Source organism: Geotrypetes seraphini, chromosome 9 (genome assembly GCF_902459505.1).
Source record: "Geotrypetes seraphini chromosome 9, aGeoSer1.1, whole genome shotgun sequence".
Lineage (NCBI taxonomy): Eukaryota > Metazoa > Chordata > Amphibia > Gymnophiona > Dermophiidae > Geotrypetes > Geotrypetes seraphini.
Genome location: NC_047092.1, coordinates 26455944 through 26480145, shown reverse-complemented (window position 1 = coordinate 26480145; position 24202 = coordinate 26455944). Strand labels below are relative to the sequence as shown.

General features: G+C 44.1%; 1 protein-coding gene across 3 annotated transcripts in view; it reads left to right on the top strand.

Moving 5' to 3' along the window:
• The window catches only part of SLC26A5 (solute carrier family 26 member 5), a 79247-nt gene extending 55249 nt beyond the window's left edge, over window positions 1-23998 (top strand). For all 3 annotated transcript variants that reach the window (XM_033958531.1, XM_033958529.1, XM_033958530.1), the window contains 8 exons: window positions 2838-2933; window positions 5647-5753; window positions 6401-6470; window positions 9428-9520; window positions 10972-11082; window positions 14759-14992; window positions 20683-20737; window positions 23310-23998. In XM_033958531.1, coding sequence (XP_033814422.1) covers window positions 2838-2933; window positions 5647-5753; window positions 6401-6470; window positions 9428-9520; window positions 10972-11082; window positions 14759-14992; window positions 20683-20737; window positions 23310-23488 — 945 coding nt within the window. In that variant the 3' untranslated portion in view covers window positions 23489-23998. The remainder of the gene's footprint in view (window positions 1-2837; window positions 2934-5646; window positions 5754-6400; window positions 6471-9427; window positions 9521-10971; window positions 11083-14758; window positions 14993-20682; window positions 20738-23309) is intronic.
• Window positions 23999-24202: the final 204 nt, after the last annotated feature.

Here is a 24202-nt window from a genome sequence, read left to right as displayed (position 1 = left end):
AGTGCCGTTCATGAGAAGCTTCTCTCAGTCTGTAACAAAAGTCCTTTAATGATCCTTTAGAAAGTTCATCTTTGTAATTAGTTTTTTTTCTTTATTATGTTTTGTATTTGTGTGTCTTTTATTAGCTAGATGCCATCGACTTGTGCTGGAGTCCTAGCGACTTGATAACTTACAGATCTTAAAAGAGATCAGTTTTGTAATAGTCTGGTAAGGTTCTCCAGCGTCATCCCCATGGATGTTTTCAACATGTTCAGCCATCTGATTGCATGTTGCCCTCTTCGCCTCTTTCCTTCGATTTTCCCAGACATAATGTCCTTCTCCAATAATCTTTCACTTTTGACAGTGTAACCAAAATAAGACAGTCGTAACTTCATCTTTGGGCTTCGAGTGACATAGCTGGTTTGATCTCTTCTAGAGTTGTTAGCTCTTCTGGCATGCATAAAATCCTTCTCCATCACCAAAGCTCAAAAGAGTCAATCTTCTTTCTGTCTTGTCCCCCTAGTGTTCAGCTTTCGCATCTGTAATTGACCACTGAGAAAATGAGTGTGTGGACAAGTCTGATCTTTGTTTGGAGTGTTATTTCCTTGCCTTTGAATACTTTGTCAAGAGTCTAGGAAAAAAGAATAAAGAACACGAGTATAGAATGTTTGGGGTAACATTAGCAAAATGCGAACTGGAAAGGGATTTGGGGGTACTGATTGACAGAACCCTGAAGCCATTGGCGCAATGTGCGGCGGCAGCGAAGAGAGCAAACAGGGTGTTGGGCATAATTAGGAACGGGATCACGAGTAGATCAGAAGAAATCATAATGCCACTTTATAGGGCAATGGTCAGACCACACTTGGAGTACTGTGTCCAACACTGGTCTCCTTACCTTAAGAAGGACATAACTCTGTTGGAGAAGGTGCAAAGGCGAGCCACGAAACTAATCAAAGGAATGAAAAATTTGAGCTATGAAGAACGCCTCAGGAAACTGGGACTGTTCACACTCGAGAGGAGAAGACTGAGAGGCGATTTGATAGAGACTTTTAAAATATTAAAAGGATTTGATGAAATAGACCAAGAAGCAGCATTACTAACATTTTCAGATGTGACACGGACAAGAGGTCACAGCCTGAAACTGGGTGGCAGCAGGTTCAGGATGAATGCCAGGAAGTTTTGTTTCTCACATCGAGTGATGGGCGCTTGGAATTCTCTTCCTGAGGATGTTGTGGCGGAGACTACTCTTCAGGGTTTCAAGCGCAAGTTGGATGTACACCTTCTTGCAAATCATATTGAGGGATATGGTAATTTCAGGTTTTCATAATAGAGAACCTAAACGGGCCGTCGCGTGAGCGGAGCGCCGGACTTGATGGACCTCGGTCTGATCCGGTGAAGGCATTTCTTATGTTCTTATGTCTTCATTGAAGAACAATCCAGTGCTATTCTGCATAGTATTTCTTTCATGCTAGTTGATTCTTTGTTTACGAAAGAGCCCAAGAGATTGAAATCCTTTAGAACTTCTATTCTGTTGCCTTTGAGCTCAAAATCTTAATCATTTTCTAGTTATTTCATCATCATCTAGTTATTTTCTGTGTTCATGATCTTTGTCTTCTTTATGTTTAGTTCTAATTCCATGTTATGACTTTCGGCTGATCTGTTTTTTTTATGTTTACATGTTCCAATTCAATTTTCTGACAAATATCCTTTAGATAGTGTTCTTTTTCTAGCCAAACTTGATGTTGAAGCACTCAATTCTATATATTTGTCTACAAGTACTGTATTCAGTGGATCATCATACAAACAGGAGCACAGTCTGGCGATTTTTTTTTTTTTAGTACATTTTCTTGCATTTAAAGAGAAAGTACCTTGTTTTGAACCCAACCAAGTGTTAGTATGATTCATATAGTTGAAATGTCCCTTATTTATGGAACTTTCTACACAGGTTCAGTCCAACATGAAACAATGTTTCAGATACTGTTCTGCCTCTTGGATTACCGGTACATTTCTCCCTCCGTATTCACAGACTCAGCAATTGCGGTCAATTATTTGCGATTTTTAGCTTGCTGGCTCCTCCCCCCAAAATTACGTCAGCTTGCATAGAGAAATCGCTGATTCCCAGCACTTTCTTCACCGTGTTTTGCCTCTCCTTCAGGAACAAGCCAGGTCCCCCACCATGTTATTCGCAGTTTCACCAGATTCACGATGGTTTTTAATAGAAAACAGCAAAAAACATATGAAAAAGTTATTTGCAGTTTTTCTGTATTTGCAGTTCTGTTAATTCCCTATCACAGCGAATACGGAGGAAGTGTATTTGTAAACAGGATGGTTGTGAACAATTATATAGAACATTTTTTGACTGGCACTGGAAATTTATATGGCACATGTGAGATGGTTGCACTAGTATTCCAGTGGACAGTTTGTATGGGAGGTGCATATATGGTACATATAGACTGCCAGCAAGTTCAGTATACCTCACTGATGGCAAACTGATCTAGTTATTGGAATTTCTATTAGCAATATTAAAGTGATATATTAGTATGCATTGAAGAGCCAGGCTATCCTGAAATCTTGACCTATTTGGAATAGAATTCACAACATTGACTCAGCAGGAAAAATTAGTGACTGCCATATGTTCATTTTGCCCAAAGCTGAAAGGTTGAGGACACATTTATCACAGGATGCCATGTCTCTCCTGAGGGAGCAGTACTTTTCATGTATTGAATGAAAGTGCCAGTCTGTATTTGCTTAGTGACTTCTTTCTAACCAAGTGTATCTACGTATATGTTGAGTGATGTGGTTGAGCCCTTCTTATGACTTTGAGAGGTTCACTAAAAAACCATGACCATTTTTCCTAGACTGTACTAGCTGCAATCGTAATGGTGAACCTGAAAGGGATGTTTAAGCAGTTTGCGGACATAGCTTATTTTTGGAGGGCTAGCAAGATTGAACTGGTAAGTGATGGATGCTGAGACCTGTTCTGTGTAATTGACCCCTGTGACCGTCATAGCTGCTTTTATAGCCCTCTTATTATATATTTTCATTCTAAACAAAAAGATTTATGTCTTAATAAAGAGTCAAATCCTCTGTTTAAGGGCCGATTTCAGCATCCTGTCTGAAGAAAGGGCCCATGTAGTTTTAAAATCATGTGGGCTCATCCTTATGGTGTTATGGCCCTTTAACACACGATGTCATTGGAGAACAAGCTGCTCACCTGCCAGTAGCACAGAAACCAGAATGGTCATCGTATCCTCTTGAGGTTCCAAATACATATTATTCACTTTGGTGATAATTTTTTTTTTTTTTTTTTAATATCTTTATTCATTTTGAAGCCAAAAATAAGTGCAACATATTATACAATCATATTACACTATAATAGCACTTAAATTCAATCAAAATTATATTCTATGGCAAATACATATATTACCCCCCATCTACATATTCAACAATTACACTCAAAATTAAAAATATTTTTTTTATTGGCCTATCAATGCAGTGTAAAGACAGCATTACTTATGCAATCAAAAAGCATTCAGCTTTCCACAAAAGCCAATACTACTTAACTTTTAAGACACTGATTTACCAGTTTCATCTCATTCCCCTCAGTTCATTCCTATATTCTTCCTCCTTCCAGCCGCTTCCACCCAGTGGCATAGTAAGGGTAAGAGGCGCCCGGGGCGGTGGCAACCCATCCCCTGCTATCTTCTCCACCCCCCCTGCCACACTCATACCCCCCTCCTTCCCATACCTTTTTAACTTCTCCAGCACAAGCAGCATGCCCATGTCGATGTCGGCTCGCCCTTTGACGTCACTTCCTGGGCTCGGGTCCAGGAAGTGACGTCAGAGCGCTGATGCTGACGCAGGCAGCAACCTCACACCAGGGAAGTAAAAAAGGTATGGGGGAAGGCAAGGGGCATGCACAGCAAGGAGAGGAGCGGAGGGGTGCCATGCCCTCAGCAAGACTGTGCCCGGAATGGCCTGTCTTCCCCCCCCAGCCCCTCCTCTCCCTTACTATGACACTGCTTCCACCCTACAAGCAATGTCCAAAATCCCCCTCACCTGTAAAAAATGCAAGCATAAACAGGAAGTTGTGTAAGAGGGGAGCAGACCACAGCAAAGAAAAAGCGCTGAAGAGGCCTCGGTCAGCACTAGAAAATCGCTGCTGTGCCGGCAACCTCCTTGCATTTTTACAGATGAGGAGGGCTTCAGGATTGGGTGGGGCATTCCAGCCCATGAGGGCCCTCTGGAGCTAAGGGGCCCAACGCCAGCCCTGAGAAAGACTGCATGGGCCACATAAGAGGTCCCCAAGTGCTACCATTGACTTGTAGGCCTTGCACTGAAGAACAGGGCCCTGGAGTGGCTCCCTCCAGTGGCATCCAGGGGGTGCACCCTGGGTGCAGCCCATAAAGGGGTGCTCCCAGGACCGGCATCTTTCCCTTCTAGTAGCAGCAAACCCAGCGGTAGCCTTCACAATTCACTGGCATTGGGCCTTCCTCTCTGCTGCGTCCTGCCTTTGTGGAAGCAGGAAGTTTGCAGAGAGGAAGGCCTGATGCTGGCCAGAGCTGTGAGTTGTGAAGCCTGCCACTGCTCACAATGGAAGGCAAGTTTTCAGCACTGGGGTGAATGACAGAGAGAGAGGGAGGGTACCCATCCAGAGGAGGTGGGAGGGATGAAAGAGAGGAGAAGGAAGAGCAGGGAAAGGATAGGGGAGAGAGATGTCAGATCACAAGAAAGGGAGGGAGAGAAAGGAAGGATTGGAGATGCCAGCCCATGGAGGGAAAGAGAGATATGGAAGGAGAAGAGAGAGATGTCAGGGCATGGGGCGAGGGAAGAGAAGGAAACAGATGCCAAACCGTGGAGTGGGGTAGAAAGAATGAAAGGAGAAGAGAGATGCCAGAGCATGGGGGGGGAGGGATAGTGACAGAGGAGAGAGAAAAATGGAGAGAGGATGAAGCTGAAATGAATCGTGTATCAAGGAGATAAGGGGCACAGGTTAGATGGAAGGGGGAGGGGGTAGACAGTTTGTGGAAGTGGCATAGAAAGAGGGAAGATGCCATATGGAAGGGGAAGAGAGGGTAGACAGTGGATGAAGCTGAATATGTGTATATTTTGGTCACTTGTTGCTATATGTTTAGTAAGTCTAAAGATCCAGATAGTGGTTGAAAATCACCTCTCTAGATTGTATTACCCTTCTACCCTTGTTCTGCCCTCCCTTTACTATATAGCTAATACAGAATTGTTTAGATGGATTCTCAACCTGTTACTATCCACATGGTGACCAATGATCACATAACTTGTGTTTAATTGGTCTCATAGCTAATAATTTAGCATCAGCAGTAGCGTTGTAGAAAGTCACCTAGCACCCTCCAGTATGCGTAAGTGGGTTATCATGAACACCCTGTACTCCCAAATTGAAGCTTAACATAAAGACATATCATGTATGAATGCTTTGAAAACCATTAAGCAATAAAATACACCTTCAGTATGTATTTAGAGAATGGGCTCCACTGTTCATGGGAGCTAGTCCTAGTTGCATGTAAATTAGTCTCATTTCCTAGAAGCAGCCTGAAAAATTGGGTGGATGATAGATTTTCATTGATAGCTTCTCCATTTGATATAATTAGGAAGGATAAATAGATTAACCTCTAATTTTTCTGTGTTGTTTAGACCATTTGGCTTGTAGCCTTCCTGGCTTCGGTCATTCTGGGCTTAGACTACGGTTTGCTGGTTGCAGTGGCATTTGCTGTCATAACTGTCGTTTACAGAACCCAAAGGTTAGAATAATTTGTTTTACAAGGATTTTAACATCTACAATCTGAAATAATCCAGTGCTCAATATATTGCAGATCCTCTCTGTATTACTTTTAAATCTCCATCTTCCATCTGTGTCTTGGATCGCATTAGCCACTTCTGGCCTTTGGACACGGGAGAGTGAATGTCTAGCTATTTCCATATTATTGATCTAGTCGTGATTGAGGCTAGAGGGTTATAAGGCCTGGAGCAAAACTGCCAGAGCAGGCCATGCCTGATAATGAAGAACTGGGGGAGAAGGGGGGGTTTGGAGAATGGGGGGGGAGCAGGGAAGGGAGCCTCCTCCAGATTGCCATTCTCCCTTCTGCTGTCTGAGGCACCTTGTAACGATCTTTTATCTATATTTTATTAGAATGTTATTGTTTTCCATGCTTATGAACCATTTTGAATGATCTATTTTGATCATGAAAATGGTATATAAGTATTGGTATTGCAGTGATGTCTGGATATTTTGCCAAATCTGTTTCATCACCAGCCAGCCCAGGTTTCCTGAATGATTCTTTTTTTCCAGATAGATGCAACAAGAAGAGCAGATTTTCTGTACTTCTTTCCCCACATGTCATTTCAATTCTGGAAATGTAGATAACATATCTTTGCTTTATTTTTACAGCCCCCGATACAGAATCTTTGGCCAGATTCCCAATACAGATATATACTGTGATGTGGACGAGTACGAAGAGGTAACAAATTAGATTGAACTCTGCTAGACTGTGTTCAGAAACCTCGATCAGTAATTTTGTCTATGTGCCAGTGGGCATTGATCACTTGTATCATAAAGTGAATATGGTACAAATGCTGCAGAGAGGAGAATTGCATTGTGAAAAGTATTCATTCCAAAAATGATTTATTAAAAAGGATAACGTATGTGAGCCCATGAAGAAAGAAGATTTAGGAATAAGGCCATACTAAAGCCAAGTGATATCTTGAGCAGACTGGATGTTACTGTGTGTGGCACAGTAGTTAGAACTACAGCTCAGCACCCTGAGGTTGTGGGTTCAAATCCGATGCTGCTCCTTGTGACCCTGGGCAAGTCACTTAATCCCCCCATTGCCCTAGGTGTATTAGGTAGAGTGTGAACCCACCGGGACAGTTATGGAAAAATGCTTCAGTAAATCACTTAGAGGGGCATAATCGAAAGGGACGTCTAAGTCTGTTTATGTCCATATCGCAAGTAGTCCAAAGTTAAAAAGAGCCTAAGACACATTTTCAAAAGATACGTCCAACTTTTTTTACTTTCGAAAATCGTCTAATTATACGTCTTGCCAAGCTGATCGTCCAAGCCACTATATCGTCTATCTTTATACCATTTCCGTCCAACATTCCGTCCAAGTCCAAAACGCCTAGAACAAGCCCTGTTGGACGTGGGAGGGGTCTGCAAAGTGATGGACTGCACACCCAGACATGCCACCTAAATAGTGGGGTACCTTACAGAGCACTGCTGTGAACTTCACAAAAAGGGTGCCATGGCTTCTCCTCACTACAGCTCCCTTATAGGTGACGATGAGCTCCCCAAACCACCTCAAGAATCCCCTAGACCCACTTATCTACCACCCTAATAGCCAAAAAAATGCAAAGTTATGCACCTGGGTAGCCAAAATCCATGCAGGACTTATACCCTTAATGGCGAGATCCTAACAAGAACGGTAGCAGAACAAAACTTAGGGGTGATCATCAGCGAGGACATGAAGGCTGCCAATCAAGTGGAGCAAGCTTCATCCAAGGCAAGACAAATCATGGGTTGCATACGCAGGGGTTTCATCAGCCGTAAGCCGGAGGTCATTATGCCATTGTATAGATCCATGGTGAGGCCCCACCTGGAATACTGTGTGCAATTCTGGAGTCCGCATTATTGCAAAGATGTGCTGAGACTGGAGTCGGTCCAGAGAATGGCCACCCGGATGGTCTCGGGACTCAAGGATCTCCCGTACGAAGAACGGTTAGATAAATTAAAGCTATACTCGCTCGAGGAACGCAGAGAGAGGGGAGACATGATCGAGACGTTCAAGTATCTCATGGGCCGCATCGAGGCAGAGGAAGATATCTTCTTTTTCAAAGGTCCCATGGCAACAAGAGGGCATCCGTGGAAAATCAGGGGCAGGAAACTGCGAGGTGACACCAGGAAATTCTTTTTTACCGAAAGGGTGGTTGATCGCTGGAATGGTCTTCCACTTCAGGTGATTGAGGCCAGCAGGATGCCTGATTTTAAGGCCAAATGGGATCAACACGTGGAATCTATTCACAGGGTAAAGGTAGGGGAGGGTCATTAGGGTGGGCAGACTGGATGGGCCGTGGCCCTTATCTGCCGTCTATTTCTATGTTTCTATGTATGGCTGCAGGAGCCACTTATATGCCAGTAAAAAAGGGTTTTGGAGGTGTATAGGGCAGTGCACATGTTTCAGTATCAATGCAGTGATTACAGGGGCTTATAGGCATGGGTCCTCCTCTCTATGGGTCCCTAACCCACCCCCAAGACGACTTAAGCTGCCTCTGTGCTGGACGACTAGGCTTTCCTATGCCAGGCGGCCAGGTGATGATGGTCTGGAGGCTGAAATTTAACGTTGTGAATAAAATTTTTATGGGGGTGGGGGGGTTGGTGATCACTGGGGTAGTGTGTGGGGGTCTGTGTTATGTGTTTGCAGTGCTTATCTGGGGAGTTTAGGTGGATTTTTGTGACTTAGACCATGTTTTACATGGTTTAAGTCACAACGTCCAAGTTCCATCTAGGCTCTGTTGTTAAACTTTCGGTTATACATGCTGTACGACTAAGTCTAAGCCGGCCCACGTCCCGCCCAACTCCTGCCCTCGACACACCTCCCGAAACGCCCCGTTTAGCTTTGGATGTTGAGCGGCACTATGAAGGCCTTGGTCGTTTTTAAATACGTCCAAAACCTAGTTTTATTATCGGCACTTGGACGTTTTTGAGAAATGTTCGTCCAAGTGCCGACTTAGGCTGGTTTTTGGACTTTTTTCTCTTTTGATTATGAGCCCCTTAGGCTATAAGTGGTATATAAATATTAAAAATAAATAATGGTTAAGCAGGGCAGGAGTAAACCACACTCGCTTCTGCCCCCCAGTGGTAGTACCAAGAGACTGTCACTAGAAGTCATGGCCAACATTTTTAAGCAGAAGCCACCAGGTGCAGGTGCAAGTGGGGTTCACTCCAACACCACTTAGCCACTATAGAAATTAAGATAGGCCTAGGGGGGCTACTGAGACTTGGGGTAGGTCTGGGGGGAGGGGCAGATTATGTTGGAGGGGGACTATTGCTGGGAAGAAAGTCAGATTGTGAATCAGATTCAGGGGAGACCTCTATTGCTTGGGAGGGCTGGGAGAGGGAATTGGATTGGAGGTCACCTGGGACCTGCAGAATTATGTTTTGCAGGTCCTGGTTAAATATCAGCAGTGACCCGCAGAAAAGCTGGAGGCCATCACATAGCCAGACAGCCACAGTGTCTGTGCCCAAATATGACTGGGCATTGAATTGCTGGGGCTAATTTAACCAGTGATGGTCAGTGCTTAAAAAAACACTGACTGCTTCCAGCTGAATATCAGTGAATCACTATTTGAAGTATTCTTTCAGAGATTGTATCAAGTGCTCGAGCTTTGGATAATTGGCATTATTTGTTTTGTTGCTCAGGTAAAGGAATTACCAGGAATAAAAATATTTCAAGCCAATTCTTCACTTTATTTTGCCAACAGTGACCTGTATGTCAGTGCACTAAGGAAAAAGGTAGGTGAAATGGACTCTTTGCCCTTTTTTCCATCTCAAAAGCCAGCATTTGGTTGTGGAATCTTATTCCCATAATACATATCCCCCTCCATATTCGCGGGTTCAGAACTCGCAACTTCAGTTATTCGCAGTTTTTGTCTGGATGGCCCATCCACCCCTCCCAGACCTCTCCACTTACTTGCTTTTTAAAACCTGGTGGTCTTGCAGTGAAACAGGACAGGCGATGCCTGCACGTTTTGGGAGAGTGGGAAGGGAGTAAAATAAAGAGGCTGCATGGGCTGGGGAGGTGGGAGGAGAAAGAGAGAAGCTGCCCACTTTGAGTAAAGTCTCATCCCAAACTAGCTATTTGTCTATGCCACTGTTCTGAAGTGAAACATAGCTGGTCGTATTACCCTGTGCACATTGCTATAATGAGGACCATATCAAAGCAGAACTAGTTTCATTTTTGGGGGGTTTTTTCTTTTTTTTTAAAATCTTTATTCATTTTCATATCTTACAACAAGTGTACAATATTTAATCAGAGAATTCTTACAAATCACTTGATATTCTTATATATTATTATCAAAAGCATAAAAAGAAACCCTCCCTCACCATCCCTTCCATTAAGAATCAACCAATTAAAACATATATCATACATCCCAATCCCACACTAATCATATTCCTATATAATAAAAAGGTGTTTAAAGTGTCTAGTCAGTAGAATATATAATCATATTTCATATTTTGATTTTTGGAGAGAGTTGATACTCATATTTCATATTTATTTTTTTCAAAGACTAAAGGGCCAATATTGAGACCATGGGAGGGAGGCCCGCTAACTCCCACAGTCGGCGCTGAGCCCAGACATTCAATGCCAGGCCATTTCCGGTGACTAGTATTGAATATCCAATCTATTTTTGGCCCACCTCAAACTGAGCCAGCTAATTTGAGTTTAAGCGCTGGCCAGTTAAGTTATAGTGGCCAAAGATAGACCAGCTATTTGGGTGACCCAATTTGACCACTGTTCAAAATTGATGGCAATTGTGGAATATAGCTGGCTAAGTTTTAGCCACTGAACGCTAATATTCAGCTCACTGAATATTAGCGTTTAGCCAGCAAAACGCTATTTAACCATTCCTGGCCAATTAAATAGTGCTGAATATCGGGCAGGAAATCTTTTGTAATCAGCCAGTGCCATTTGATTTTCATGTTGTCACTATCCCCCTCCTATACTAACGCGATTGTGGGTTTTAGCGATGGTAACAGCTCTGACGCTCATAGGAATTCTATGAGCGCCAATGCTAAAACCCGTGCTATGCGTTAGAAAAGGAGGGGGTATGTTTGGGTTTTTTGTTGTTGTTTTTACAAGGATAGTATTGCTTGTCTTTATGTGATGATGGATTTACATTCTTAATAAACATCTTAAGAAGTGTTATCAGGATTAATCACCTTTGAGTATTATATTTCTGCAGACTGGAATTGATCCATGCGCCATCCTCAACGCTAGGAAAAAGGCTTTGAAGAGGAATGTTAAGAAAATGAAAGGTTTGGAGGAACAAAAGAAAACAACAGTCTTAAAACTTGTGAGTGATGCAGTGAGGACGGAGAAGGGCAGTTGTAGGTTGAATCTCTACCTGTATTTAATCAAGTGAATTCAAAAAAGGAAATGTGTGCATTTATCTGAGCTCATCAAACAATCCTGACTTGCGTTTCGGCAAGGAAATGCCTTTTTCAAGGGAAACCACAACAATACACTCCAAATTTTGCCAAAAAGTCCTACAATAGAAATAACACAAAAAGGCAACCTAGTCACATCAAGGTTTGTGAGGGGGACGCTCAGGGCACCAGAAAATGGCTCACAACTTACAACCCAAAATTAAATAAATATGTTGTAGATAAAGAGTGAAGGGTGCTCTCAGTGTGAACCATCAGTGATAGGAGCACAGCTCCGACACTTCACTTCTCGGTCAAGTCGGTAAGCCTCCACCCTCACACCATCATCGAGCACCCTAAGTGTGCTGCAAATTAAAGGGACCAGAGTCCACTAAATCAAACAAATCAATTAGTTAAAGTGAGTAAATCAAACTCAACACAGAAAGCCTGAGCGACCCCCAAACAAACCCTGCCAGCCAGACCCCCCGGACCACACAACAAAATCACACGTCACCATACAAAAAATGCCAAATAAATACAACACTTATCTGAAACTATTAAACGCAAAACCGCGCCAGGAGAAAAGGTTCGACCACGCTGGTTTCGGGAGGAGCCCTTCTTCAGGAACCTGACCCCCGACGGAACACAAACAAATGAACGGAGAGGTCGGCTGGAGGGCGGGGTGCCCGGGTGGAAGAGCACACACGCCTAAAACGGATCCCTAGGCGACGTCATGCACAAACCAACCAATCATACAACAACATACGGACCAATCACACACAGGGGCGAAAACACGCCCATAAATACACACACCACACAAAGAACAGTGCTTTCTCAAGGGTCTCCCGAGGTCGCCGCCATCATCCGACTCCAAAAGTTTAATGAGCAAAAGACTTTTGGAGTCGGATGACGGCGGCGACCTCGGGAGACCCTTGAGAAAGCACTATTTATGTGCGAAACATGTCGGGTCTGGCTCCCCTGGTTTGGCTGAGATAAGTATCATCCAAAACTTTGGATTAGTATCTATACACACAACTGAATGATAAAGTATTATAATATAATTCGTTAAATGTTTACAAAAACTATAAAACTAACGTATTCGTATATAATTGGAAAAGATAGCCAATGATGAAGCACCACACTATGCTTCCCGCGATCTAAAAGTATTTTTTGCGGTGGAGTGGTGGGGCTGAGGCGTCCTTTCGAATACTATATTTGATAACATCATTTATATAACATCCAGACCACCTATAAAGATTGGGGATTTATTATATTCCTATGGGCATCTTTAGCATTTAGCGCGTGCTAATGCAGTAATGCCCGTTGATTAATTCTTCCTTTAGCTTTTGTTTCCTAGATATTTATAAAGCGAATCATAAGCTGTGAAGTTCCCTTAAAAAGACCCGTCTTTGTCAAAATCTGAACATCGGGATTGTTTTTGCTCCGAAGAATGTATGCTTTCTTTTCCTGAATTCACTTTACTTTTGTAATTTATTTTGTTTACATTACTTGAATACATTACATTACATTAGTGATTTTTATTCTGCCATTACCTTGGAGTGGAGTACATAATTAGAGTATTTGGAGTATTTACCTCGCCAGCTCACGGTAGAAATAAATACGATTCTCTAACTGGCATCCATATCACAGACGCAGGTTAGAAAATTGGATTGCTGCTGAGCTGATCGCAACAATGGAATCTCCCTGGAGTGATCAGTTTAGTGGCAGGGACCCGTTCTTTCCCACCCACCCCCGTGAAGACTACCGGCAGGAGAGATGCCCAGTCCCTCCTGCCGGAACCCCCAAAGCTGTTTCCCTCACCTCCGAATGTCCATGGTAGGAAGAGTGCCCAATTCCTCCTGCCGCCACAACACCAAGACAATACTCAGCAGGAGGGATGTCAAGTCTCTCCTGCTGGATCCCCTCTTCCCATAAGACATCTCACGGCAGGAGAGATGCCCAGTCCCTCCTGCCGGAACCCCCAAAGCTGTTTCCCTCACCTCCGAATGTCCATGGTAGGAGGAGTGCCCAATTCCTCCTGCCGCCACAACACCAAGACAATACTCGGCAGGAGGGATGCCAAGTCTCTCCTGCTGGATCCCCTCTTCCCATAAGACATCTCACGGCAGGAGAGATGCCCAGTCCCTCCTGCCGGAACCCCCAAAGCTGTTTCCCTCACCTCCGAATGTCCATGGTAGGAGGAGTGCCCAATTCCTCCTGCCGCCACAACACCAAGACAATACTCGGCAGGAGGGATGCCAAGTCTCTCCTGCTGGATCCCCTCTTCCCATAAGACATCTCACGGCAGGAGAGATGCCCAGTCCCTCCTGCCGGAACCCCCAAAGCTGTTTCCCTCACCTCCGAATGTCCATGGTAGGAGGAGTGCCCAATTCCTCCTGCCGCCACAACACCAAGACAATACTCGGCAGGAGGGATGCCAAGTCTCTCCTGCTGGATCCCCTCTTCCCATAAGACATCTCACGGCAGGAGAGATGCCCAGTCCCTCCTGCCGGAACCCCCAAAGCTGTTTCCCTCACCTCCGAATGTCCATGGTAGTAGGAGTGCCCAATTCCTCCTGCCGCCACAACACCAAGACAATACTCGGCAGGAGGGATGCCAAGTCTCTCCTGCTGGATCCCCTCTTCCCATAAGACATCTTACGGCAGGAGAGATGCCCAGTCCCTCCTGCCGGAACCCCCAAAGCTGTTTCCCTCACCTCCGAATGTCCATGGTAGGAGGAGTGCCCAATTCCTCCTGCCGCCACAACACCAAGACAATACTCAGCAGGAGGGATGCCAAGTCTCTCCTGCTGGAACCCCTCTTCCCATAAGACATCTCGCAGCAGGAGAGATGCCCAGTCCCTCCTGCCGGAACCCCCAAAGCTGTTTCCCTCACCTCCGAATGTCCATGGTAGGAGGAGTGCCCAATTCCTCCTGCCGCCACCACACCAAGACAATACTCGGCAGGAGGGATGCCAAGTCTCTCCTGCTGGAACCCCTCTTCCCACAAGACATCTCGCGGCAGGAAGGATGCCCAGTCCCTTTTGCCAGAAACCCCTCAAAGCCCCCCCCCAAGGCAACAGGGGGATTAAATGACTTGCCCAGAGTCACCCACAGCCCCAGGGTGCTGAGGCTGTAGCTTTAACCACTGCACCACACACCAGTTTACAATATTTTCCACTAGTGGCGTGTGCATGGGCACTATCACACTACCAAAAATACATGAAAAAAACTAGAGATGCAGAAAGATAACAGAGGAGGGTGATGGAGGGAAGATATAATAATAATAATTTTATTCTTATATACCGCCATACCCAACGAGTTCTAGGCGGTTCACATCAATTAGGTTAGGATCCTCATTGACATGCGGATTTACAATAATTTATCAGATTTACAACAAATTTAGCCGAACTTGGCAGATGAAGAAGGAAGAGGGGAGAAGAGCGGGGAGAAAGAAGCGATCGTGAAGGAGGAGATGAGCCGAGATAGAGGGGGAGAGAGGGAATCGGTTGGTGAGCAGTAAAAATGGCAAATGGAAGAGAAGGATGGACACAGAGAAAAATGACAGTACGTGTCACATCATGTAGAATGGTTGTTTGTGTTTCAGAGTAATGACGTGCAGACGGGTGTACAGCATGAGCTGATGAATAACGAGATATCATTGGAGTTTGCTTCTAATGGGAAGAATGCCTCAACAGTTCCTGGAGACTCCAAGTTCCTGGAGCCATCTTCCAAAGAATTGGAGCTTTTCATGCAGCCATCGCTTGACGTTCATTCTATAATTCTAGATTTGACACCAGTCAACTTTATCGATTCTGTTGGTGCGAAAATGCTGATCTCTGTAAGCACCTCTGCTATGCATTTATACAAATCCAATCCATATTTAACCTTTTCTGTCAGAGTGAGCTTTGGGTGAGTTGTGTGGTACTGTAAATGAATATTGTGGTCACTTACCAATGAGGCTATGACTGTGCCCACTTTTTACAATTACTTCTTCTTTTTAAAATATTTTCCATTTGTTACTTCTGGTAGATTCCAATTGTGGAACTGGGACTTTGGGTATCACTGAAGAGAGAGTTCAAAAAGGCCTCGACGATGAGGGACGCACAGCACAACAGAGAAGTCCTGAGGATGAGATGTCAGTAATTCAGCCCCAGGTGTAAAGTTCACTGCAAAGACTCAACACTGACAGTTAAGAGTCTCAAAGGCTGATTTCTCTATCACACGAATAGAGCATTAAGCACAGGTCAATTTTAGAGCGAGCAGGGGAAAAACTGGTGTCCAAAGCAAAGATAATGGTCACGAGGAAGAAGGAGTCTTCGCAGCGCTACCACTAATAAAGTGAACTTTGAACTTTACACCCGGGGCTGAATTATTGACATCTCATACTTGCAATTTTTCCGTTGTACTTTGGAGATCACTGCAGGAATACGGCTACTGCAAGAATTTCTTGCAGAAGTCAGAAGCCCACTGAAAATATAAAATCGAAGCACTGGGGTTTTTTTGGGTTTTTTTAACTACCAGTCTTTGGGACTTTGTTTATATGATTGATTTAAAGCTCTGTGGCTCAATATGGAGTGTTTGATTTGGATTTTGGATTTAATTGTTCACCTTTCCAAATCTGAGCTCAAGACAAGCTACTGATTCCAGTGCAGTAAACATGCCTCTGCCAAAGAGAGATTACAATCTAAACCAGGGATGTCAAAGTCCCTCCTCGAGGGCTGCAATCCAGTCGGGTTTTCAGAATTTCCCCAATGAATATGCATGAGATCTATTTGCATGCACTGCTTTCATTGCATATTCATTGGGGAAATCCTGAAAACTCGACTGGATTGCGGCCCTCGAGGAAGGACTTTGACATCCCTGATCTAAACTGTACCTAAGGCAATGGAGGGTGAACTTGGCGTCCCGGGTTCTCAGCCAGCTGCTATAACCACCAGGTTATTTTACAGCCTGTGACATCGAATTACCTATGATAGCCCCCTGCCCTCTTTCCTCATGTCATTTCCCCTTGCTTTCTTTCCTATCATAACATTGCAGTTCCTCCACAGCCCCAAGCCAAATTTTAAATCTCCATGTGAAGGGAATAGTCAAGGCCTATCTTGATGACAGTCTGGGATTAAGGCAACATTTCAAGGTATTCTTGGGGTTTACAAAAGACCTTATGAATCAGATACAGCCACTTTTCTTACATATGAAGACCCTTTTATTTCTGGAATAAGGTGTCTTGCACAAGTACTTCACTCAAAGAGACTTGGGAACTAAAAACAAAACCCATTTATTTTTTGGTAGACTTCTTGTACGGAGGATGTTTTGTATACACTTTGCTCATAGAATAATTAACCCCCAGTATAAAATCAATTTTCCTCAAGTGTTCCTCAACCTATCAGATTATCTTCATATCCTACACACTCAATTCATATCACTTCTATCAATTTTTTCAGGATAGGAAAAGCCTCAGAAAATGGACCACTTCAAAACTCTCCTTTTCTCAGTCATTGACGGAAAAACCTCCCCTGCTTTTTTTAATTTATCCAATGAGACATCATTTATGATGCAAGTTATTTAAAAATGTACTGAAGAATCCCAAACATCATTACAAAGTCTTTCAAAAGTATCGCTTATCTTTGATCTCTGCAGAGAAAAGCCAAATATTGGTTCCAGTAGCAGTTCCGATAAATATCATCACCTCCTTACAGCCAAACAGCTACGGGCTACTCACCTCTTTACAGCCAAACAGCTCCAACATGGCTAGTGTTTCTTGGATCCATAGGAGCAATCCCTACTGCATAAGGGAAAGTTTGCTTGCTGTTACTTGATTCCCGAGCCACATACAACAAGTAAAAGTTTCCTGACTCAACGGGGATTGTTCTTACCCAAAAGACCTCAACTGAATCACCCCCTAGGGGTTTACCCATGTTGGTAGGCCCCTAGGAGGAAGGGGATTGATCTCGGAGGGGAGTACCTTTGCGGGAGCCAAATCGGGATGAGTGTTTAGAAGGGGAGTGTCAAAATTGATGGTGGAGGAGGGGAATGTCAAAGAACATCAGACGCTACCTTGGAAACGATGTGGGTGCCAGCATTCACATAGCGAAACAACCAAAGTTTGGACAACTTTTTATGCAGTCTTAGTTGGTTGCTTAACTATGCAAGCACTGGCACTGAATATTTCTGGCACCCACATAGCTGCGATAGCTCCTCCCTCTCCGGCCCACTGTGCTGAATATTGATGGCTGGCCTACAGAATGTGATTTAAACAGACAGAAGCCTCTCCTGCCTGCTTTGATTGCTTTGAATATTGACCGGATAGTATTTTAGAAGAGGTTCAACAGCACCTTTTCTGAAATATATGTAACACTGCTGGAGAAGCACATGTATTTTTGGCAGGGTGCACATAGAAGAAGCTACTTCATAAAAGAAAAAACAAGCCCACAGGGAAATTTTCCTAGATATGTGCATTGCTATCCCAGGATGAGGAATACAGGTGTGCCTCCTTCAGATTCCTGCATGCCACTGAATGTATGTATATATAGCATACATTTCCGGGACCAGATGGGTTTTCCACAGAATTTTACAAAACGATGTCTCTGCAGGTGTGTGAACCTCTCCTGGGCTATTATGTGGTGGCGCTGGAGAAGGGCCGCTTTCCTTTGCATGCCAATGCGGCCACCATAACCTTAATACCGAAACCAGGCAGACCTAAAGACGAAGTAGACTCCTATCGTCCGATATCCCTCCTGAATGTCGATATAAAAATATTGGCCCGCCTATTGGCAAATCGATTGTCTCCACTCCTGCCACTAGTGATATCCCAGGCTCAGGCAGGGTTCGTCCGAGGCCGCCACTCGGTAGTGAATGTTAGAAGGGTGTTGCTGGCAATGTTCAGAGCCCAACAAGCGTCAAACCCGGGCATATTGGTCAGTCTAGACGCTGCAAAGGCCTTTGACCAGGTTGATTGGACATACTTATTTAAGGTACTGGAATACATGGGAGTGGGGGGTTGGTTTGGGTCTTCCTTGCGGGTGTTATATTCGTCTCCAACAGCCTCCCTCTTGGTAAATGGTTTCTTGACACAACCATTCAATATTGGTAGGGGCACTCGTCAGGGATGTCCATTATCCCCGCTGCTATTCCTTCTTTATCTAGACCCTCTCCTACGAACTTTATTAAAGGATGATATTCTGGTTGGGCTGAGGGAGGGCTCCTCTCAGATACGAGTGCTGGCATTTGCCGATGACATCTTACTTACACTAGCTCAGCCACATAGTTCCTTGCAGCGTGCCTTGGAGATATTGGATGAATTCCACATATATTCAGGCCTGACGTTAAACAAACAGAAATCTCTAGTGCTCCCCTTACAACCCTCGCTGTATGACTCGTGGCCCGGCCCTTTTCCTCTAGTTTGGGCCCCAACATCTATTCGATACTTGGGTATCCACATACCGAGGGATTTGGCAACACTCTATTCACTTAATGTTCAACCACTGCTTACCCAAACTACACAACGGTTGCAGGCATGGAGATCCTATCCACTGACACTAATGGGCAGGATTGCATTATACAACATGATGATGATTCCACAGTGGCTGTATGTTCTACAAACTTTACCCATTTATTTACTGCACAAACATATCCGGCTTCATCATCGTGCATTGTCTCAATTTTTATGGAGAGGCAGGAGATCCCGAATCCCCCTATGCAATTTAACTTTACCTATCTCTCAAGGGGGTCTGGGTCTCTTGCACTTGGGGAGGTTTAATGAGGCTTGTTTATTGCGGCACTTGAATGACTGGTTCTGTGGGACATCTCACTTCTCAGCCACGAGGGTGGAGTGTTTGGCACATGCCCCCTATCATTTTAGTTATATGTTACATGTTAAATGCCTTCCTAAACGGGACACCGATTATGGGGATGTGTTTCTCCTCCCCCTGCGTAGACTTTGGAGGAATCTCTGCCGGCGATTAGCCGTTCGACCTAATGTGACTCCATATCTACCGGTGGCTGGTAATGGAGATTTTCTCCCAGGTATGGATATGGGCGCCCAGGCCTGGTGGAGCGGGAGGGGTCTGTTTTATTTATTTCATGTACTGCAATCTAACGGACAATTACAATCTTTTCAAATGTTATGTGATTCATCGGTACTAACACCGGCGGACTGGTTCCAATACAGGCAGCTCCATCATTATGTCAATACTTTGTCAGTAGCGGCCTTATCTGACACTGTTCGAGAACAACTATCAGAAGCCATCTGCCTAACGGCACAAGAACCTGTACCACTACGTTTCCACCACAGATTTTTACAAGAATTGGCTGGAGAATTGGACTATGCTTTATTGGCCTCGAGATGGACACAAGATTTGCAGATTACTATTTCGGTGGACATACTGAAACGGAGCTTTTCCATGGGCATGAAACTTCAGCAGTCAGTAGCAGAAAAGGAACGATACTACAAGTTCCTAGTCCGGGCATATTTTGCTCCTGTTCGGGCGTTTCGGGCACGTATCAGTCCTACTGATTGTTGTTTGAAGTGTATGGTCCCGAGAGCCTCTTTGGGTCATATGTTTTGGCACTGTCCGGGCATACAGGCCTACTGGAAACGTATCTGCCTACATGTACAATCTATCTGGAAATGCACTTGGATACCTACTAATACGTACTTATTCACGTTAAAACTTACCATGAAGCCCATCCGTCCAGGTGCAGCGGCGTTTGCCAGAAAGGCCATCTTCGTGGGACTTAAAACTATACTTCAATGCTGGTTGTCACCACATACACCAACAGTTTCCCACTGGCGCACGCAAATGATCCAGTTGGCAGGTTATGAGCGATTATCCATTGCAGACATGAACTCTAAGGCTGGAGTTTTGTACCTACGCTGTTGGATACCATTCTGTTCTACACTAGCACCGGTTGTACGCAGTAGATTGTTGAATTGACCTAACTGTTAGAGGCTGTTCCCACGGGGGGTGGGAAGGTGGGGGGGGGGGAGTTTGAAGGGGGTTGGCGGGGGTTGGGGGTTGGTGGGGGGACCTATTGGGTACAGTTGTGATGTTTAGGTAAACTGCTTGATGATCTGGCTGATCTTGTCTCTATGTAAATGTAAAACCTAATAAAACTGTTTTAAATATATATAGCATACATTTCTAAATACATGCATGCTGATTTAAACACACAAATGGTATGTACCTCTTCTAAAATTTGCCTGTTTCTACCTGATGGCACAGTTCTTCTTTTTCTCTTACAAACAAAGGAATCCCTCGAGGTATTAACATGTTTGAATGGTGTCATCTGTTTGCTGTAGATATAAACACAGATTAGCATGTACGAGATTAGATTAGCATAAGATGACGATAACAAAAAATTCTTGTTATCTTTGTGGAATGTGAAAATCTGTGTATGCTTGGGGTTGAAGTAATCCATAGATATTTTTTTTTCTTTGATGCTAAGTAACGTTTCCCCTTTTCATAGGAAAATATTGCATAATGGCACCAAGACACTGGTGTTTACATGTCTTATTTTATACTGTTACAGATTATTAAAGAATATAAGGAAGTCGATGTCAGCATATATATAGCTGGCTGCAGTGGTAAGTGTTTTGCTTTGCTTCCTGTGCTTGAAGGGTACAATGATTTGTATCCTAATTCTACTGCCCTTGTAACACCCTGTTTAAGAGTTTCACAGTAGTGCTGGAGGACTTGTTTAAGGCTGGGATTATGGCTGTCACTTGTCTTTGTATAACATACTTACTTAACTGCAAATGTATACTTGCTGTTCAATGTATTTGTGTTGTGATTGTTTTCAAATCTCAATTTATCTGGCCAGTATTCAGTGTGAATTGAACGGCCCCTGACCAGTTAACTTACAGTATGTCTAGGCAGCTACCCGATCACTTTCAATGCCATTTAACTGGTTAATTGCTGCTAGAAATGCCTGGTTAGCAGCAACAAAACAAAAAAAAAAAACCAACGCTGGCAGTGTCGGGAATGCTTAAATTCCGATATTTGAAACTTAAGGGGGGTAAGGGGATGGGACTTGATATACCGCTTTTTCTGTGTGGTTTACATATTTTAGACAGGTACTTATTTTATACCTGGGACAATGATGTGATAAGTGACTTGCCCAAAGTCATAAGGAGCTGCATTGGGAATCAAACTCACAACCTCAAGGTGCTGAGGCAGCCTGGCTTAGTGGGAAAATAAGGCCGCATAAAAGGCAGCCCTATCTTTGCCTGCTAAGCCATGGCTAGCTAAGCCTGAATAGCTCTGGTCGCTGGAAACAGCCTAGCATTGAATATCCAGGTTGAATGCTAGCAGCAGCCGGCTGAATACGGCATACAGCTTTGGAGACTCACAGATATTGTTCCTGCAGATATAGCTCTGGTATAAAGTAGCCTTAGTGGGCCTTTATGTGGGGTTTTTTGGCATACTAAGGCCATTTATGCTGCAGCGGTAAAATAGCTGATTTTCCCTTTTTTGTATTAGTGGCCATGTGCTGATGTCATCCTTAGCATTCATCCATTGAATCAAATTACCATGTTAGCCCTTACCAGCACCTATTTTGTAGACAGTAAGGGGCACCTGAAATGGCAGGCGCCTAGAAAAATGGCATCTGCCGCATGTCAGTCATGTTAGACGCCACTTAGAGAATTGTGGCTGTCTACGCTTAACGACAAACTTAGGCGCTAGTAATATAAGCCAGGATTTTCAAGGCCTGCATTTCCAGCACCTAGGTTCATCATAGAATCATGCCTAACGATGAACTTAGATGGGTAAACACGCCTACGTAGGCGTGCGGCATCATTACCCAGGTGTAAGCCGCCAATCCCTGGAGGCACCTAGCAGCACCTGGGGTTTTTTAAATTGTTTTTTAATCAGCTTTTAATGACACGATCAATGATCATGCCACTTAAAGCCAGTTGAAACAAGCTTGGTGCCGGCAGGCGCCGCTGGTGCCTAACTTTAAGCGTCCCTTACCAGAACTTCCCTCTAAGGTTTCTAGGCTAGGTGCCCTGATCACAGACACCTAACGATGTCTAACTAAAATTTGCGTGCAACTTAATTGAATTTTAATGGGTTAAATGGTGTGGTAATTGTCCATGCCATTAAAAACCCATTAAACAATTTTTAATTCCTAATTTAAGTTGCGCATGGATAGCCTAAATCAGGCACCCTTGGAGCCCAACAACGCTTACCTGAAAAGTAGGCATGGTTAGGGGCGGAGAATAGGCGTGCTTGAGTCACGGGAGCTGGACAGCAGGGAGAACAAGGAGAGAGTCCACATTTCCCAGCACCTATGCCTTGCCGACAAATCTGGAGGATACTGAATCTTCTTTCCCTTTTCACTCGTAGTAGACCGCATTCATTGTACTGGGCCACTGACCTAACAGCCGGCAAGAATGCTGTGCTGCTAACCTAACAAACACACCCAGCAGGAAGTTTTTCTGTCTTGTCATTGTGACCTCCTAACTGAGAATCAACACCTAGCAGAGCAGGCCTGGTGCCATGTACAGTACACCCGCATTGTGCACACCAGGACTTGTTTAACTCTGATCGCCCTTCAATGATATCCACAAATGGGCCTCCTACAAGAAATAGAAGTCAGTACACAGACCCTAGGAAATGTGAGGTTTCTTAAAAGAGAAAGGAGCAAGGCAAAGTCAGTCTAGAGAATGACACAATGAAAGAATTCATCATCGTTCCAGTCTCTGCGGAAAGCTGCGTGAAACCATCCCCATGTCATTCTTTAAGGAGAGAGGGAAGAATCAGAGTATGAATGGGCACAGCCACTGACCCTCAAGCCTTGCACTGAAGAATGCTGGTATAGAAGGACTGAAGTTGAGATAGACATTAAAGAATGACTTGGGATGGGAACGGTGATGAATTCTATCACTGTGCTTCCCATAAGCTCTTGTGCACATGTGCCAGACATGTTCTTTCCCCTTACTTTCCATCTCATAGTATGCATATAATTTGAATGCTATTATCTCTGAGCATTGGAGGAATGTTTCTGCACTGTTCCTGCAGTATGGAGTGGACACTGTTTGCTTTAGTGTTGGAGCTTTGAGCATCAGGGCCTTAGATTGTGAGCCCTGCATAGATGTAAACCCAAGATGGTTCAAATCCGTGACTCTTTACCCTTTCATTTGGTTTTAATCCTAGGACCAGTTATGGAAGACCTAAACAGACTCAACTTTTTTGAAAAAGTCAGCAAGAGAGATTTGATCTTCCAAAGCCTTCACGATGCTGTTCTCAGCTGCCAATTCAAAGCCTTAGTTACTGCCCGGCAGCATGCAGCAGATCAGGAGCTTGTTGAGGCAGGCCAAGAAAGCCAAGTCTGAGCACATTGAACAGCTATAAACCTTTCTCGTTAGAGATTCGCCTTAGGAAAGCAGTCTGAGCACAGTAGGGATGGAATAAGTGACTGCTGGAGAATTAGGTGAAAGAAAGGACAAACCATAATGCCTCATCCCTGTGGTTTGTGTCTGTTCATTCAGGCAGAGGCCTATGTCTGCATATGTCAAACAGTAGGTGCTGCTGCACTGTGTGATAGGTTTAGCACTGAGTATTTCTAGTTTTGGGAAGACAGATAGACATATAAGCAGTTCCACTGCAATTCTTTGACTTCTTGATTTACTACTCAAGGCAAGATAATTGAAAGTATCTGGAAACTTCTTTTTACAGGATTCTTTTTAAGGTCTGGCAGACGAGGATTTTGAGGGTTTAGCATACAAAACTAAATAGCTGTCTTTCATTCAGATTAGAGAATGACACAGGGACAAATTTGTCCCTATCCCTGCAGGAACTCAATTTCCCTGTCCCATTTCTGTAAGCTCTGTCTTTACCGCACAAGCCTCAAACACTTATGATTTTAAAGTGTTTGAGGCTTGTGCAGATGAGGATGGAGCTTGCAGGAATGGGGCAGGGACAGGAAAATGAGGTTTCAAGGGGATAGGGAAAAATTTGTCCCCGTGTCATTCTCTAATTCAGATATTTAACTCATTGACAAAACAGTGAACTCTAGAAAGATGAAGGTAGGCTAGTGGTCATTGCAT